The sequence below is a fragment of the Maylandia zebra genome, linkage group LG12, assembly GCF_041146795.1.
Source record: "Maylandia zebra isolate NMK-2024a linkage group LG12, Mzebra_GT3a, whole genome shotgun sequence".
Classification (NCBI taxonomy): domain Eukaryota; kingdom Metazoa; phylum Chordata; class Actinopteri; order Cichliformes; family Cichlidae; genus Maylandia; species Maylandia zebra.
In genome coordinates, this window is record NC_135178.1 from 21528752 (window position 1) to 21547969 (window position 19218).

Genomic DNA, 19218 nt, shown 5'->3' on the forward strand with positions numbered 1-19218 from the left:
ATGCAGGTGTGCATTCGGAGGGAGATGTAATGTATGCAACAGGACACTTCACTCAATTTTCCAAAAAAGGTATGAAGGAATGAAAATGGTTTTCAGGATTGTTGAGGCGACAGCAATACCTGATCATTTCAGCTTCAATTTGATTTATATCACTTTAAAAAGGTACCACTACTGTACTGTTCTGTCACACACCGGCTGTTACAGCCGTGGATGATTTTTGAATAATGTAGGTCAGTGTATTTACAAGTAATCCCGGCCAGTTGAAAGCTCAGACGTGAAACGGTTCTTAATGCTCAGGCATGTTTTACTGCTCTTGGCTCTGTGTGGTGCTAAAGAAAGAGGAGATTGATGATGATGAACACAGCAGCCGCAACCCACCTGCTGTTCAAATCTTCTGTTTGCAAGTGGGCAACCAATCAGAAGACAGCTAAAACAACTTGTTTCAGACTGCGGCCACACTAAGGCCACGTTTTAAATGAAATCTCTTTGCGTGTGTCTGTATGCGATTTAGTCCGCAAGGAGTTGAGCAACAAAACTTGGCACAAAGTTTAGACTCCTGGATGCGCTTATCTATATCAGATATTATAAGGCTGTCACGTTGCCAAGCAACCACTTACCAAATGACCTTTTTTTTTAAGGTTTTACACACTTACAACACCTTAAAAGCATCGCATAGTTTGAATTTTCATCACATTTATACCCACACAGTTGAGTTATTTATCATACCACGACCCCTATTCCATTACTACTTACTCAGATTGACTGGGCACGGTTTTAAGGGTGTTCCATTAGGTCAGGGGTGTCGAACTCCAGGCCTCGAGGGCCGGTGTCCTGCAGGTTTTAGATAACACCCTGGGCCATCACAGCTGATTTACAACTCTAGGCCTTGGAGGCCTAGAGTTCGACACCTGTGCATTAGGTCATAGCACCTGGTACCAGGTGCTATGTGGTACCAGTACCTGCTTGGCCGGGTGACGTCGTCAGACTGCATGCCACCAATTGGCTGGTCAGTAGAGTCACTCGATGAGTCATGAGATCATCTCATTCACGAAAATCAAACCTGCCATTTCTGGAAACGGTTACAAAAAAGCAAAAAACAAAAAAACCCAAAACGCAGTGTTCTCCGTCTCAGCAGACCGAGCAGCAGGTATTCTTGCTTCTACGTCAAGCTTTGTTGTAGAGTTTGTTACGTCGCAGGACGCTCGAACGCGTTGCGGTCCAAGTAGGTAGTAATGGAAAAGAGGCCTAATGTGATTAAATATTTGAGTTTGCCAACAGCACCAAACGCTCCAGTTAATACTGTAAGCATGGCCATCTATTGGTATAAGAAAATGAAGGATTATTTTGAACTGTGTATCAGATATTAACTCTAATTCACTTAAAATTTTCCAGCTCTTACATTTTATAGTTGGTACAAGCATAACCAGTCCCCTTGACTGAAATTTCATGGAAACAGTTTTTTTTTTCTAATTTTAGCTTGGAGTGTATAAAAACACACAGCCTGCATATCTATGAAACTGTCCCAGACAAGAGTTATGTAATATAGTGCAACTCCTGCAATTTATATCTTCCTAATGACAAGGCTGACATTTTGGACCCCCGTCTCTGGGGGTTAAGCAAAATCTGCACACTATACCAAGATCCTTCAAAACAAGTCCATTCTTCCTCTCAGACTGTAACCGTTGAGCCCCTGTCAACTCACAAAGGGTCCACAGAGCCATAAAATAAAGGCCCAGGGGTCCCATATATCAACGAGGATGGACCACAGAGCAAAATCGGCTATTTTAAACATGTGTGAATGCCTCTCGCTCACCAGGGAGAAAGGGACAGTCACACAGCTGGCAAGACAGGTTACAAATCATTATGCGAGACATCCAGCCCGTGTGAAACCAGCCCAGCAGGCGCCGCAGGCAGAAAAGTCTCCAAGCGGTCAAATCAATTCATAAATAATAAAACGTCTGAGTTGTACATTAACTGCAATGTGATTTTTATGCAAATACTGATTTCAGGTCTGTTACAGTGCAGCCAGAGAACCAACAGACACTTTCACGACAGAGCAGGATGACGCAAGATTGCCACATCAACAGACACCTGCAGACCCAACCCGTCCTGCAGGTTTAATCCACAAGAAAACTGTTACCGCACAGCACATTGATGGGAATAACAGCAGATAACCATCACCCTCAGAGCTTGAAACCATCAGATAAAGTCTGCTATTAAGTAACAGCGGTTGGAGTGGTTTGGAAGGAAAGGGGTTTTCTCTGAGTGGCCTCAGCAGCTTTTGTGTTTTTGTGGCCACACAAGCACCATTCAGACAGATGACCCGCTGCAAACACTCCCCCTCCCCACCTCAACTCTTCTCCTGAGGAAACCAGGACACCAACCGATTATTCCTGTGGACATTTAAATAATTGTGGTAGCTGAGAGAAGAAGACAACTGCTTTCCCTTGTTGCCATGGAGGGGATTAAATGAGCAGTATAAAAGGCTGGCCGGGCTTTCAATACAAGTGTAGAGACGGGATTAGTGGCGTTAGAGAGGCCGCCGTATGACCTTCTGACTGCTTAGTTCATTAGGTACAACACAGGCCTGGAACTTGTGTTCGTTATCCAACTGTTTAATAGCAGCTCCTCCACCCGGATTTACGATGAGCTTAATTAAAGCCCAGCCATCTCCAAACGCCCGTGTCCTGAATAAAGGCAGATTCACAGAGAGCATAAACCCCACACAATGAGGTGTTATGTTTCATAAAAAACTTAAAACACAAAAAAGGCTCCATTCACAGCTGTCATGCCGCGTTTAAATTACACCGCAACCTCATGTGAACTTCTCCTCCGGGTTTGTTTCGTTTGAATCTGAGTTCACCACGGAAAACCCTGACACTCGAGTCACCACAAACATCATCAGTGAAAATGTGGGATCTCTGTGACCTACAGGCTGCTGGTCACGTCTGAGGGAGGAAAACTGAGCGGAAAGACGCTCAGCCGAAAGAGCCCCATTCGCTCCAGCTCAGTAAAGGCTTGACTAATGGGCGTCAGGATAAGAACACAAGTTTTTTTTAATTCTCCTGCTGATGCTGCTGCTCCTCTCTGGACAGCATTTTCTCACAGGCCACACAGCAAGAGGCAGACAAGCACCCTTAAAACCAATGAGCTGGGGTCTCATGGGACCATAATTTGGTGAAAAATGTGTCTGAAATTAAATATTCCCAAACGAAATCTCCCAATACAGTCTTTGAAACCTTCCCAGCTAAATTTGTGGCTTTCCTCCCTCGCACTCAGTTCATCTTCCTGCTCCGTCTTCGTATAAATAAACTCATAAAGCCCCTGATCAAACCAGCCAGTGCCACCGCTTCAAAGTAAATCACTGTGCTGAAGGATAAATATTATTTCCTGCATGTTCTCCTGTGCTCCCACCAGTGTAACGTCACTCATGGTGAGAGCGATTTATGGGAAAACAGGGACTGTGTCTGTCGGCAAGATGATTCCAGACTCTAATGGATTTGGTTTAAGGAACAGCACGCAGGTCAGCTAAACATCGCATTCATACCCTGACTCGCTTCAAAAGCAAACAGCTCTTTTCTTGTCAGGTTAAACGATCTTTAAAAACAGCAATCAAGGATTTTTTCTTCCCCTTCTTCTTTTCCATCTTAAAGTGCACATTCTTCTGAAATCAGCCAGTGAGGATAATGACAGAAAAGCAAAGCCACACAGAGTTGCAGCTGAGAGATGCAAACTTGAAGGCTTTAAGTCATTACAAATTTTAAAAAACTAAGGAATGAATCTGTTGCATGTATGACTGTTGCGTATGTGTCTGTGATTCAGACAAACTCATGCCTAAACAAGGGCAGCTGACTCATACTTCCTCGTAGGCATGTCTGCAGGTGTTACTTTCCCCTCCTCCATAATTAATTACAACCTTCCTGATAAGAACTAATAAATGTTTCTAGACTTCCTGGTGAATGATACATTCCTCCTGTCAGTACTGACTGATGCTCCTGTGACGTAATGCCTCATGAATAACTTTATTAATCATGAACTACTTTGAATATTCTGCATCAGACATTTTTAGATATTAACTTTTTTAAACAGCTACTTTAAACAGCTACTGACAGCTGTTTGCTTTGATTATACACAAAACTACTCATTTATTAAAGATTCAAATACCCTTTAATATCCTGCCACCAGTAGCAAACCCTCATAATTTTTGTACTGCCGTTGTGTTTGGGATATACTGGAGATGAATTACTCCCACTGTAGTGGTAAGCACTGGGAGTAGATGGCCCTGTATGCGTGCAGACCACCTGTCTGGACACTCTTACCTGTGAGGTATCAAAAGGTGAGACAAATACTGAATATATCAACAGCACTGGGCTCAATCACCGGTGATCAGACAGACATTTACCTGGATTAAAAGCACACATTTCATTTAAAGACATTTTCCCCCAGAACAAAGGAATCACTTAGCCCCCTAACACACTTATATCCCACAGTGCTCAGCATTAGTATTCCCATTCATCTACTCACCAAAGCTCGGAGAGAGGGCTCATCCAACGCTGAATAGCTTTCCATGGACATTTCTGAGTGTCCTGTCGAGCTCAGGTGAGACGAGGTCTGGATAGGGATAGGTGTCCCGATCAACAACAACAACGTCTGTACCCACCTGCACGGCACGTAGGCTGTTGTTATCGTCTTTTTAAAAATTATCCGCACTGTCTATAACTTTCTACTCAGCACAGCAGAAACTTTTTTTTACTTCTGACAACAGAAATAAACCCTCGTCCTGCTACAAGAGCATACCTCGGTCGTCTTCGTCCGTTTCTCGAGTCACAATGAAAGTACACACAGTCCGAAGTACTCACGAGGAGACGTTGGGAGCTTTTTGAACCGAAGATTCCCTCGGAAAGGTGTAACCCCGCCCCTCGCTGGATCTGGCCTCTCCCGGCGCTCATTCAAAGCGCGCCGCTGTGTGGGGAGACGTAAAATAGCCTCCAGGTATATATGGCACTCAAATCTTTAAGACTCTCATTAAAATCCTACCTTTTTATAATATTAATGAAACCTCCCTAAAATAATACTAATAATTATACATGCCTGTTACCAATAATTATAATAATAATTACATCTATTTATAGTCTGTAATTACCTGTTTATACAGTAAATAAGGGATTAGTTTATATGATAGTACTTATCTAATAAATGTAGATTTTTAAGTTTTATTGTTGATAACAGGGCAGTAGAGCAGACCGGAAAGGTGGGACAGAGACCAGGGAGGGAATGACACACAGGAAATAGCCCAGAGTTGAACTAGAGCCAGGCCCCTGCAGTAACCTTTCAGCAGATGGACATCCACTCACCCCACTAAGCTAAACTGACGCCCAAAGTGTGCCTTCACTACTGCCTTCATTCAAGATTTTGTGCAAATGTTCCAGAGAGATTTTGGTTTATGTTGACACTGATAGCATCACACAACTCCACCACATCCCAAAGGTGCTCTGTTGGATTGAGATCTGGTGATTGTGGAGGTCATTTGAGTACAGTGAAGTCATTATGTTCAAGAAATCAGTTTGAGACTATTTGGCCGTTGTGACATCAGAGTAAGGTTACACTGTGGTTATGGACATAGTCAGCAATGACAGTCGGACTGTTTGACACTATGGAGCCCAAAGTGTGCCAAATAAATGTATCCTACACTATTGCACCATCAGCAGCCTGAACCACTGATAGGCATTCATGCTTTCATGTTGTTCACACCAAATTCTGATCCTACCATCTGAATGAAATCAAGACTCAGACCAGGCAGCATTTCTCCAATCATCTATTCATGAGGTTTTGCAAATTGTTTCCTGTTCTTAGCTGACAGAAGTGATAACCAGTGTGGTCTTCTGCTGCTGTAGCCTATCTGCATCATGGTCCCTCATGTTGTCCATTTAGAGATGCTTTTCTGCATACTTTGGTTGTAACGATTGGTTATTTGAGTTACTTTTTTGAAGCAGTCTGGCCTTTTTCCTCTGGCCATTGACATCAACAAAACATTTTCACTCACAGAACTGCCACTCACAGGATATTTTCTGTTTTGGGACAGTTCTCTGTAAACCCCAGAGATGGTAGTGTGGGAAAATCCCAGATCAGCAGTTTGTGAAAAACTCAGAGCAGCCCATCTGGCACCAACAACCAAGCTACGTTCACAGTCACATAGATTACCTTTCTTCCTCATTGTGATGCTCAGTTTGAATTTCAGCAGGTCATCTCAAGCATGCCTACGTGCCTAAATACACTCAGTTTAACACAGAAAGCAAAGCAATTTACTCAAACTTAAAGTAAAATAATTAATAAATAAATAATCAGAGATTCTGGATTTCTGATTCTCATGCACTTTAACCCAAAAATCATCCAAATTAAAACAAAATAAGTCTTGACATACAGGTATTTAACTTTACATTTAATGAATATATATTAAAATTTAACATTTTAAATATTATTAAAATAAAAACATTTATACTGTATTCTTACTGTTAGAGACACTAGTATTTCACTTCCCTAGCCACGCTGTTGGCGGTAGAAAAGAAATGAGCAGTGGATTAAGTGAAGAACATGAGCAGATATTTTAGTCTTTCTGCCACTTTGTTACAACCAGGTTTATTCATGTGATGTATATGGAAAAGAAAATACAAACACCAGTCACAAAACTATCAAAGTGCGCCTTAAAACTTTTAATAACTACACAAGACAAAGAGCATCAAGACAGCTGTTCTTAAACAGCACGTCAGCCTAAAATCCAACAAAAACAACACACAAGGTGATTTCGCTCATGAGCTGCTGTCTACTTGGGCATTTTGATCACAAAGGCAAAATGTGCAGATCTCATTATATGAGCAGGCCCTATGTTACACACAAAATACATCCTATCTATCCTAACTACTTAGAGGAGAAACATACAAAACTTTTAACACTACTTCATAAAATATTAGAAAACATCTTATAACACCACAAATATAATTCTATAAGCTTTCTATATGAATTCTATATGATCCGAGATATGATGGTATTTAAATACAAATGAAAACATTACTGAGTAGTTACAAACAAATTATTAAAGACAAAAGTTTAACAGTATAAAAAGACAAGTGTTCAATCGAACCGAAAAATCTTCTCTTGGTCAAAGATGTAGAAATTAAAATTGTTCCTCAAGCCCTTTAAACTAAATGTAAAATCTATCAAAGTGCTTTAGGTTATAGAAAGACGAAGAAACGGCAAATAGTGGTTACAAAAAAAATTTAAAAAAATTAAACGTAATAATAATAGGCTCGAGTAACAAACGAAATATAAAGTCTAACAAATGCACACTGTTGGGGTCGGGTGACTGCCCTTGACACACACACAGTTTTCTTCATAAACCAAGATGTGATTTTTAAGGTCTTAAAAAAAAAGCAAAAAAAAACAACAACCTTATATTCAGTATAAATTAAGTCCATCTTAGCATTTATAGTGAAGGCTTCATGTTAGCCATAAAACATCTGATATAAAGTAGAATATGTATGAATAAACCAAACAGACTTAAGTGCCCCTATTATACTTTGTAGGCTTTCCCTATTCGTTAGTGTGTTATGCATATAATCTGTATGTGAATGATGGACATAACCTCCAGGTATGCCTCAGGCCTGCATCCTTTTAAGCGGTCAGTCTCCTCTGGTTGTAGGCTATGTGAAAAATGGTCCTCAGCTCCTTGGCTCTCGGGATACCTACCCTGAGGAGTATTTATGGGCTCAGTAGCTAGCCTCAGCTCATACTGGATAAAACATGAAGTTCATTTTATAAATTATGCTCCTTGTCGGAGTCATCTGTCAGCATCTTGTCAATCAGAAATTGATAACTAGTGAGTGTGCAGTTTTAAAGATCAGCTCGAGGCTTCCTAACAGGACTTCTCTAATGAACAGGTGACGCTACGCTGGCTACACTATTTAGCTTTTCTGTGCAGGTTTGCAAAGTTATAAAGTCCATAAGGAGTTACAACCCCCAGAAAACACTGCTCCTGAACTCATTCTAGATCGCTATGCACCACACTCCTATAATGCCACAAGACTGGCACTCCCTCAAACAAAGAACGAGCAGCTGCCTCACAGTCTGCCATGATTTTCACAGTAGAGTCATTTCTGCTCATTCCAAAATATCTTAGTTTAGAGCAAAGCATGCCAAATGTTCTGCTGACTGAAAGACGGTATGCAGGAGTCTTCATGCACCCCTGATATCTGAGGAGGCAGAGTTCAGCACTCCTATAATCTTGATGTTAGAACAGCCACATCATGATGGTTCAGATAAGTAAGAGATAATGGTTGTGCTGTGATTTCATTTATATTTACATGTAAACTAATCACAGAAAGTTAGAAGTAATCAAAATTCTCTCTATTCTGGACTATCTTAAGTATATAATCAGAGCTGTCCTTGCTTTCATGCCAGCTGACCAATCAGAGCAGGGTTTTGTGCAACGGGGGTTCTTAAAATGAGAGGAGCTTAAATGGGAGCTTTTGAAGATTTCACAAGTATACAGTTTGAGAAAATTGTAGTTTTGAACATTAAGGCATGTAAGCTTACTGTAGCAGTCTCCCAAAATAAAAATTACAAAGCTACAAAGAAGCATAATAGGGGCACTCTATTTTTTTATACTAAGAGTAAAATTCCTCAAGATATAAACTTTAAAATCCAAACACTCTCACAGGCACTTAGCAGATAGCTATATGTTTCATTAAGTTTCAAAAAGTGCAAAAAGTTACACGAAAAGCAGAAGAGTAGAAGATTTGGTTATTCCATTTCTGCACCAGTCTCAGCTCTCACTCTTCGTCCTGCTCTTCATTTTGCTTCTTGGGTAACTGCAGTTGGAAAAAAAAAAGTGAAAATGCTTTTAAAATCATGCTGTGTGGCCCTCACGTTAATTATACAGTTATTCTGCGATCAAATGTCTTCAAACTTTTCTTCTTCTTTTTTTAACTCGTTCTATGTGCAGAGAATTAATGATCTCACTTATTTCATAGTAATAATTACATCCATGTATTTATATTTGCATCATCCTATGATCACCATGAAGAGCGCACATGGTCTGCATCAGTGTGCAGTTACATTTCTAGCAAACCTTCTTTTTAGCATAGTGCTGGCCTTACTTTACTGGGTAAGGTCCACCTTTTGTGCACATTGGACAGAACTGCAAACAGCTGTGATGCAGCGTGAGATCCATCTATCAAAGCTAGCAGTATGATTTGGAGCAGTTTGTGCGGTAATGGCTCTTTTGTGATGGCCTAGCTGCACCATAGACATATAAATAGGTTTTTGTCACCCATGACCCCGTTGCTGGGTTCACTGGTTGCTATGACTTGGACCACTTTCAGTAAATGTTACCAAGAGCTCCCATGACCTGCTGTTTTGGACCTGCTCTATCCTCAATGTTTTCCTTGTGAAAGTTTCACAGAGGGGCGTTGAACAAAGTTCTTTCTTTGTGCTAGCTGGTTTGACAAAACCTAAACCCCAGTCAGAGATAACAGGTATCACGAGTGGTTATCAACTTTCTCTGTTAAGCTGTGTGCCCACATAAAAAGGGGCGCTTCACCCCTCATGTGACTTTTGTTCCTGTCCAAAATAATCCCTACGAGTGTCGTCTACTGTCATCAGAGATGCTATCAGATAGTGCTGATAAAATGGTGATTAAAAATCTATAAAGAACCTAAAAACCATAGCAGTGAAATGCAACACTGTCACAAATAAGATAAGAGATGAAATAATCTGGTGATTTAGTGTACAGACCAGTAAAATAAACATTATGTTAATTGGCAGAGGTGGAAAGTAACAAAGTACAAATACTGTACTTAAGTACAATTTTCAGGTATCTGTACTTGAATAGTTTTTGTTTTCTCACTACTCTTTGCTTTTCCTTCCTACAGTTGTTTGTTGAGGTACTTCAGCATCTAGCTAGCCATACTGAAGACGAGTAAGCATTAAGGGAATGTGAGGTCATTACAAATGCAGCGTTTTTAAATCAGCTCAACAAACATCAGCTAAAGGTCCAGCTGCTGTATTTCACTCCCAGATGGAGAAAGATAAGAAAGGGGGCAGGAGAGAAAGAAGAGAGGTTAATCTAAAGGTAAGAATTGCTTAGTGGGATTTGATAAACTGTAAATTTAAAGCTTACATGTAAGTCCTCATGTTTTTAAATCAGATATTGGGTCTGTACATGTGACATTATGTTTTTTTCATATTGTCAAACTTGCTGCAAAGCAAACTGAGGTAGACTAACTGCTATTTAAAGGCTGCATGAAAATCCTCTGCAGGTTAGTGGAGGATAAACAGGTTAGATTCCTGTGCTGTGATTGGTTTAAAGTAAAGAACAGTGTGCACAGACTGGTGCACAGAGGCTGTGGTTTTATGGTCAGAGCTATACTATAAACCACCGAATGTATGTCAGTAGAGATTGTGCACAGTGTATGCACTGTTTGGAAGGTAAAGACACTGTCAAGGTACGTCACTCGTTATGCATGAATGTGCTGTGTTTTTATTGTTAATCAAATTAGGATTATTAGCAGAAACATCTTATTTGGTTTAACTTCAATTTTTTCTACTTTTACTTTTTTATGCCACCTGCAAAACAAAAAGTTTAGGCTTTCGCTTTGTTTGTTTTTTTTACATTTTATTTTATTATTAACAGGTTACTTTGAATAGGTTAACTTTATCCTACTGCTCTGTCATTAATTTAAAGTTTAAGTTTTGGCAAAAACAATTGAGGAACAAACAAACAAACAAAAAAACAAGCAGGAAAATTAGCTGGTGTTGCCTGGGTTAACTTTTTGCTTTTTCACCATGTACATGCTCTGATCCTACAAACATGCAAACAAATATCAATGTAGGTGAATGGGATTTTAAAAGTTGTGTACCTTTGATACTTGATTCCTTCTGTTACCTCTTCCTTCTTTGTTTTCTGGATAATGAAGTCTGGTGGAAAAATACATTTAAATGAGAATATTAATAACATATCAGGTCCATTCATCTATTTTCTTTACTACTTGTTAAGAGTCACAGGGAAAATATCACTAAAAGTGCAGCAAAAAGTATATATTTAATAATTTTTTATTAAATATTTTTTTAGCTTTACAGTCATGTAAAGCTAAAAAAATATTTGCACATATAATTATTTTACCCCTTTAGAGATGCATTCTTGTCTGTGTCACAGAAAGAAAAGTGAGTCCCTTCTTCTTCTCCGCCCTGCTGAGGTCTGTTCTTAAGCGAAACATCAAAGTTTGATGCCTTCCTTTGATTCGGTTGGCCGATGCAGCTTTTCTGCCATCCCCTTTGGTTTTGCCCTGATGGTGTTTCCCTGTCAAATGCAAAGTCCTCATCCAAGAAGTCTGCTATATACAAGAGAATTTAAAAAAAAAAAAGAAAGAAAAAAAAGAAAAGGTGTAAATGAAAACAAATGCAGATGTAGATACAACAGAAGAAAAACTGGACATACAGTATCTAGTAACCCAAATAAAATGCAAACAACACAAACCTTTAACAAGTTATACAAACGTGTTTGCTGATACTGCATGAAAGGTATTCTAGCTTTATGTATGTAGTTTCTTTAAACTGAATTGAACAGTTCTTTAATTCTGATTTTATCTAACCACAAGTACAAACGAAAACTCAATTAAACACACATAAACATAAAATATCTAAATCAATTTTATTCTCATGCTGTGATCACATTTAACTCCCTGATGAAGGCTCGTTTGCTGAACAAAGTTGTTTTAGATTTATGTGCTGTTACAGCTCACCTGGCTGAGCTCGTGACCCAAATACTGAAGGCTAATGCAGTGGCCTAGATTTATGTCCACCCAGGCCATTTGCCGTCTGTCACCCACCCCCCACACTTACACACACTTTCCCCTGCTTTTGTTAAAGGTTAAAATGCCAAAACGTGACTAAACCATGAGAACAAAGACATTTTAAATGTCATTTAAACACAAGTGCGTCAAATCGCTTAATCACTGTTGAAACACAGACTTACAAAATTATTTCTGCTCATATAAAAAACAATGTCTCCATATATTACTACATCACTGCAAATGGCATATTTAGATTTCTCAGAATTAGTCAGTTATTTATTCCCATATTTCAGGTTTCTGAATAAATGTCAGATTTTACCTTGGTGCCTTATTCTCCTCTGAAACTCTGGGGACGGCAGCCCAAAGGCTTCTCTACCAGGGCTTAGTGGCTTTTTGATCGATGCTTTTGTTACGTTATTCAGAGGGTGAGCACTCTGGGGCCGCATATCACATTTGTCCTGTATTAAAGAACAACAAAACAAACAAACAAAATAAATAAAACTTTTTTAAAAAAACCCAATACATACACATGTAGTTGAACACATTTTAAAAGGTAACACAGAGTTCCTAACAGTCATCATGAAGTGGGAGTTTTGTATTGGCTGGGTAATTAGACGAGTGAAATACCTGATGGTGAAAGACTACAGCCTCTTCAAGAGCAACTCCACAAAATTCACATGGTATGACCACATCGCCCTCTAGTGGACTGGCTGGAGGACTGTAGGACGCTGGGGAGACTGACCGCGGGAAGGTGGGGATATTAGAAGCGAGTGTGTCAGGAAGGCTGTGCATCAGCCCTGAAGTACTGGAGCTGGTCCTGTCATCTTTAGGTGGAGATGAGGGCTGTTTGCTGAAAGACGCAAAGGCCGAAGCAGGACTGCATCCAGTCTGAAACAGAGAAAAGTGGACACTGTTGAAACCTACGTAAGTTAAGTTGTCATGTTATGGATGTATATAGATGGAAATAAGGCATGTGCTCCAACATGCATAGAGTTTAAGTGGACTGTGAACAATCGAAGATAAACCAAAGGTATGCAAATGTTTGCACGCTGTGTGATATCAGTCTGGATCTAAGCATTTTACACTGAGCAGCACACACAATTACTTGTCATTTAACAATACAGAGTGCCAACTGAGAGGGCAGCAGTGTGTGCAGAAGGCTTAGAAAGAGAACCAGAAATACACAGAGGTTATGAACTAAAGCTGAGGCTGGACTCAGACCAAAAGAGGGAAAATATCTGAAAATGTCAGCTGAAGTTACTTGGCAGGCTGAAGCAGGTCTTTTAGACTGAGTAAATGAATGTTTCTCTAAGAGGAAATATCTCATGATTTCCTGTCAGATATGCATAAAGGTTAGTTTCAAGGTGTAGCCTCTGGGTGGACGCCATCAGAAATATCTAAGTTCATTAGTCAAAAAAAGAGAAAGAAAGAAAGAAAAAAAGAAATTAACGAGTTAGTGATTAAACATTTTACATTTATAACAAAAATGGCAATATCTTATTTAAAATAACTTGACTGACAGGGTAAAATCATCAAAGGCACCGTCTCTTTAAATAAAATTCACAACGCCTGTATTCTAACTAACTGTTCAAACTAAAAAACAAAACAAAAGAAATCCAATGCATTTCACCACACAAGCCATCATCAGAAAATAAAACAGGACTTTATAAGGAATACATGATCGTTTGTAATGACGTTCCACTAATGGTAAGCTTCCACCTAGGATGAAAGTGGCATTTTCCACCAGAGAAGCTCCACCAATAGGAGGAATCTTGAAAACCTGGACAGGTGCACCTATGTGTTATGGTGTTTTGGGCTTCTGCGTGAAGACTTCTGCACTGAAATACAATGGAGTTTTTGCTAATAGTTTATAATGGTAATACTTTATAATAGCCCACGACTTAGAGCATAATTCCCCAGAAGTTAAATGGCATTTCAATGTATTTTATTTAAAAAAAAAAAAAAAAAAGCGATTATATTTACCTACAAATGCTTAAAAGGTTGGGCACATTAGAATAACGGGGCAGCAAGTCAGCTTTTAACAGGAGGGTGGCTGTGCATCCATAATGCACGTCAACATAATGAATATTAAATATAGATGTAAAAAAATACAATAAAAATAAAATAAAGACGTAAAAAGGCAACATTAATCCACTCCATAATACAGCCCGTGTACCACAAAGTACGAAATCGTTTTACTCATGCAATATGTAAAATTATTTACATGCTACTTTAATTTAATTACAGTATAATTATTTCTTTGTTTCCTGTAAAAGCCTGACTTGTAAGCCCCTTATTCACATGTACCTACCTTTAGGTATTAGTGGGTAAATATAATTAGATTGTAATTTCAAATTAAAATGCATTGAAATTTCATTTAATTACAGGGGAGTTAGTTGCAAGCAGTATTTTAAAGTTATACCGAGTTTTTTAGGTTAAACATCACCACTCTGTGAGAATAAAAGCAGTTTAATGTTACTTGGAAATACAGTTCCTAGGAGTTCTTTGATGATTTATGCTTTGTGTTTTCCTTCCAAAGACAACTTGACATAGATTTGCTATGAATACTGATATGTTTTGTTCTCAAAGAACCAACTTTAAATATTTTTTGTTTCACTGATTATACAGCCAATAAACACCAAAATGCAAGCAAATGAATATAAGCTTTTACTTTGATAAGTCTGGGGAGGATGAACTGCTCCTTTTTATTTTCATTTGCTGAAACTGGCCCCCTCTAAACTTACACCATGCCTTATTACAGGCGGAAGTAAAACAACGTTTAGAAATGTTGGACGTGAAGAAAATCAGCAAAAGATCCTTATTATTATTCAAAGCAACGATTGTCTAAGTGTATAATTGTGACACACGGCAGTCTTTTCAGGCACCATGTGACTGTAGTGCTTTTGTCCATCGTGTATTCTGTGACCCCACTCAGGTTTTAGCTCAGCCGATTTAAAGGAACTTTCCGACATCTAAAACTCTGAGTGGTAACATCGAGTTAGCACTGAGACTCAAAGAAACACCAATCAAAGGCAATCTCAAACCTGATGTAAAATGAGGTCGTCTTCTGGAAACAGCTCCTCGCAAAATTCACAAGGCAGCATTGCATCTGGGGAAACAATTTGAAATGATCAATAAATGGATATCCGAATAACCTGATGTTTCCAGCAAACATTAACTCACCTTTTTGATCGTGGTCCTGCACTGCACTTGTACTCGATCCAACAGTGAAGTCTGGATAGTTGTTGTTGGACAGAGAAGTGTTGGATTTTCCAATCTTGTGATCCCAGATACCACTCCACACGTTGCCCTCGACACCTCTGGCCCCTGTGTCTCCTTCAGTCTGCAGGCTGAGAGCCAACATGTAGTCCAGACCAGATGAATCATCATCCAGAGTGTGCTCAGTATGTGCCCATGTGCTGCCGCTTCTGCTGTGCAGAAAATCACTCTGCCCCAGCACTGGAAGTACAAGATATTTAAAAATAATAATAATAATTAGTTCAGGAAAATAACTCAACAGCATGGCAAATTCATTCTAATCTCTATGCAAAATGTAGAGTAAAAGAAAATATAAATGTCTGTTTAATTATTTTTGGTAAAATGTAAAAGTTAAAAAACAAACATGACAGTAGGAGACCTAAAGTGTGAGCAATATTTCACAAGTTTTTGAAGAAAACTGCCAATAACACTGAGGTTATGCTGATATAGACAAACACACAGTGCTGTGTATGTTCTGTCTGTGTATGTGTGTCCTCCCGCGCAATCAGGAGTTGAGGAACCAAATTTTGCACACAGGTACATCTTAGGCCCCTGAAGCTTCCGATCTAAAACACACGTTATGATGATATCATCATGATACCTAGCAATTATCTAGCAATGGGGTAAAATAACACATTTTTCAGTTTAAGCACCTACAACACCTTATAAAAGTATTTTAATTTTTCAGCTAGTTACATTTCTGGAGCATTCATTTGTGTGCTGCTGTTTCAAAATGTATCAATCAAAACACTCACAGCTGCTGAAAGGATTCTGTGGTGAAATATTTCTCCAGTCTCCTAAGGGCCGAAATCCCCTTGAAGTATTATAAACTGAAGGTCGGGGAAAGACCTGCTGCTCTGCTGCACTGACGTTATTATTTTTCGGGCCTCTCTCTTGGCTTCTCAGGGGGTTTCTAATAGAGTGAGCTTCCAGCCATGCCCCTGACTGAGGGTCCCCTGGACTTCGACCCATCCTACTGTTGTTTCTTTCTTGGGGCGGTGTGAGGCTTCCACATAAGGCCGGATGTGTAGCTTGTTCTCGCAGCATTACATTGCACTTGCAGTAGGGACAAGGCTCAGTGCGCGTTCCACAATAATCCTCGTGGTCTTTGGACTGACTGAAGACAAGCTCCAGTTCGCAGTACTGGCATGGAACCAGCCGCTGAGAGCATTCAGAGCTCTGCAACAGACAATCATCATGAAGACGCAGGATTTAATGAAGATTAACGAAGCTAAGAGTTATAAAAATAAGGAATGGAAAGGCTTTCCAATAATACCTGGTGGGCATCCAAATTATTCTTCTCAATCTTCAAACCACACTTGCAGGTAATCTAAAATGAAAAGCACAGGATTTATTACATTATCACTGTTGTGACACTTTAGAATCCAATAAGGTTTAAATAAAGAAAAAAACAACAACCCCCCACCCCAAAAAAACACACTAACAGAGCTTGCACTTGAGAAGAATTTAACTTTTACATTTTTTAACTTTAACTTTTTACACTTTACACATTAATAAAACTTGTAGAGAGCAGGATGAAACTTTTTTTCCAGGTTCAGAAAAAGTTTGAGAACCACTGCAACAAAAAAAAAAAAAAAAAAAAAATCATCTGTGATGTATCACAATATTTCAGCAACTGAGAAACACAAAATGTACATAAAAATATTTTAAAAAGCAGTGACTATGTATCACCGTGTGTTTTATCATTATTATTCCCTTCTGACAAGATGTCCTGCGCACAATTACATCTCTGTCAGCCATCTTCCTTCTGAGTTTCTATTTCTTCATTTCAAGTTAGCCAACTTTCATTTCCTTAAGCCCTTTCCTTTTGTTAAGTAACACCAAATGAGTCATAAAGTAAGAGAATCCAGTGAAATCAAATGGGTGGTGGAATCAATTTACAGCAAATAAATGTTTTCATAAATTCAGAATTGAATTTACAAAGCTTCTTTCAACATACAAAGTCTTGAATAATTAGGCCCCGTTATATCCCTTATATATTATTATCCTAACAGAGCACTTTAATCTCGCACTGCAAGTTAACTTCAGTCTCCATGAGTTTTCAAACATAGAATGGGAGGCAAAACCTTCAACTTTCAGGCCCCGCAACTATGGAACCATCTCCGAGTTCGGATTTAGGAGACAGACCCTCTCTATTTTTAATATTAGGCTTAAAAGTTTCTTTTTTGATCCACCTTATAGTTAGGGATGAATCAGGTAGGCCTAACATTCCCTTTGTTATGCACCAATAGGCCTAGGCTGCATGAGGTCTTCTCAGACCTGTGTGTTTATACTGCTGTCTTTAGCAGTTATCAAGTTTGTGTCTCACATCCATAATGTGTCTTTTGTCTTAGCTCTCTCTGCGCTCTCATCTTTCCCCTACAGGTTACAGATTATGACTGCCTCTCCTTGAGCCTGGATCGGGTGAAGGTTTCTTCCTGTAACCAGGGAGTTTTTCCTTCCCACTGTCGCCAAGTCCTTGCCAACAGGGATCGTGTGATTACAGCGGTTTCTTTCTAAAATTGTAGGGTCTTTATCTTACAGTACAAAGCACCTTGAGAGGAAAGTTGTTGTGAGCTGTCAGTAAATAAATAAAACTGAACTTCATAACATCTCTCTCTCTCTTTACACACACACATATACATATATATATATATATATATATATATATATATATATATATATATATATATATATATATATGTATATATATATACACACACACACACATACATATATATATTCCCCACCTCTGAGAGCACACATCTATCTATTGCAGAGATCATGTGAAAGTCTACATCGCTCCTCTTCAGGCTTACCTGTGTATGTTCCTGCTGCTTGTGATCCTGCAGGTCTGACCTGGGTACTGGCTCCTGGCACACATCACACAGAGAAATATTTCTTCTGCAGTGAATCTCGTGGGTTGTAAAATTGGCCTCAGGGATGTCATGTTTGCTTAAAGGGACAAAGAAAATTAAGAAACCTTTTATAACGTCAATCTATAAAAAATATTCATCGGGCGATGCAAAATATTCCACCTATTATATTATACCTACCAATTGCCACAGAACTGTGTGTTTTCATCTGCCATGATTTTACCAAAGACTGTGGGGGGAAAAGTAATACGTTAGTAACAAATCAGCAAGTTGTTAGGAGGAAGATACATTTAAATCAGCTCTCTGGTGAGTTTGGCGTTCATATGAGCTACAGTTTGAAGCTAAAGAATATGTGTGAATGATTCGTGAAAAAGGTGCCATTTGAACATCGGGCAACAATAATATTTTTTTTATATCGAGCTCTATTAAAATAGGCCCAGACATTATATGGGCCGCCACTGTTGTTAGTCATTGAAACTGCTTGGCAGCAGGACTTTCGGTTTGCTCACCCAGTGTTTCAGGCAGGTAGCTGACGTTAGCGGACAACGATGGCCTGAATTAGCAAGGAAATTCCTCCTCAGTAATAACTAACAAGCATATTTGAAATACCTCGAAACGTTTTACTGTGCTAGCTCCTTATTATTTTGCTAGATATATAACCCCGTATTGAATACACGACTAGGTATCACCGCAAAGTTAACGCTAGCTAACTAACTTTATAAGCGCATACGAAGAGGCTACTAAGCCAAGAAGCTAATGTAACATCGTTTTCCCCCCCTTTAGATAGTTTCTGCCGACCGTTAGAAGTAAAGCCAAATCAACCGATTTAACGCTAGCGCTTATCAGTCAATGATATTCACCCAAACTCACAGACGACAGATAACTACTTGACGACAACTAGCCAGAAAAACAGTTCGCTATTTCCTTCTTGAGCTGGTTTAGATTGACACCCAACGCGGAGTTCGTCAGGCAGTTTATGACTCAACCAAACCAAAGCGTCTCGTCACAATTTATAAAATTGCAACCAGAATACACCTACCGAACGGAATGGCAGGCTCTATATTTTGGGGTCTGGACCCACTTACGTTGAAGCAGTTAAGGGTCAAAGTTAACTGTAAGTCTTAACTCAGGGCACAAAAGCTTCACTTATCTCGCCAGACTGATCTCTGATTGGTTGACAGGAGGACCGTGCAATGGCTGAAAACGTCTCGGGTAAATCTACTTATTTTTATTTTTTC

General features: G+C 39.2%; 2 protein-coding genes across 7 annotated transcripts in view; both read right to left on the reverse strand.

The window, feature by feature from the left end:
• Nucleotides 1-4866, reverse strand: part of smtnb (smoothelin b) — a 51351-nt gene extending 46485 nt beyond the window's left edge. Inside the window, 1 exon segment of the mRNA XM_076890871.1 lies at nucleotides 4525-4866. Coding sequence (XP_076746986.1) covers nucleotides 4525-4575 — 51 coding nt within the window. The 5' untranslated portion in view covers nucleotides 4576-4866.
• A 1829-nt stretch (nucleotides 4867-6695) lies between these two features.
• Nucleotides 6696-19126, reverse strand: trafd1 (TRAF-type zinc finger domain containing 1). 6 transcript variants are annotated; one of them, XM_012917366.5, is made up of 12 exons: nucleotides 19020-19126; nucleotides 18161-18209; nucleotides 17924-18059; nucleotides 16381-16434; nucleotides 15860-16283; nucleotides 15030-15305; nucleotides 14891-14955; nucleotides 12474-12734; nucleotides 12166-12304; nucleotides 11177-11387; nucleotides 10914-10971; nucleotides 6696-8864 (listed from the first exon to the last, which is right to left on the reverse strand). In XM_012917366.5, the coding sequence occupies exons 2-12, from the start codon at nucleotides 18193-18195 to the stop codon at nucleotides 8826-8828; spliced, it is 1698 nt and encodes a 565-aa protein (XP_012772820.3). In that variant the 5' UTR covers nucleotides 18196-18209; nucleotides 19020-19126; the 3' UTR covers nucleotides 6696-8825. The 6 variants fall into 6 exon arrangements, with proteins under 6 accessions (XP_012772820.3, XP_076746988.1, XP_012772821.3 ...); XM_076890873.1 differs by having other exon boundaries at nucleotides 19066-19089; XM_012917367.4 differs by lacking the exon at nucleotides 19020-19126 and adding an exon at nucleotides 18841-18977.
• Nucleotides 19127-19218: the final 92 nt, after the last annotated feature.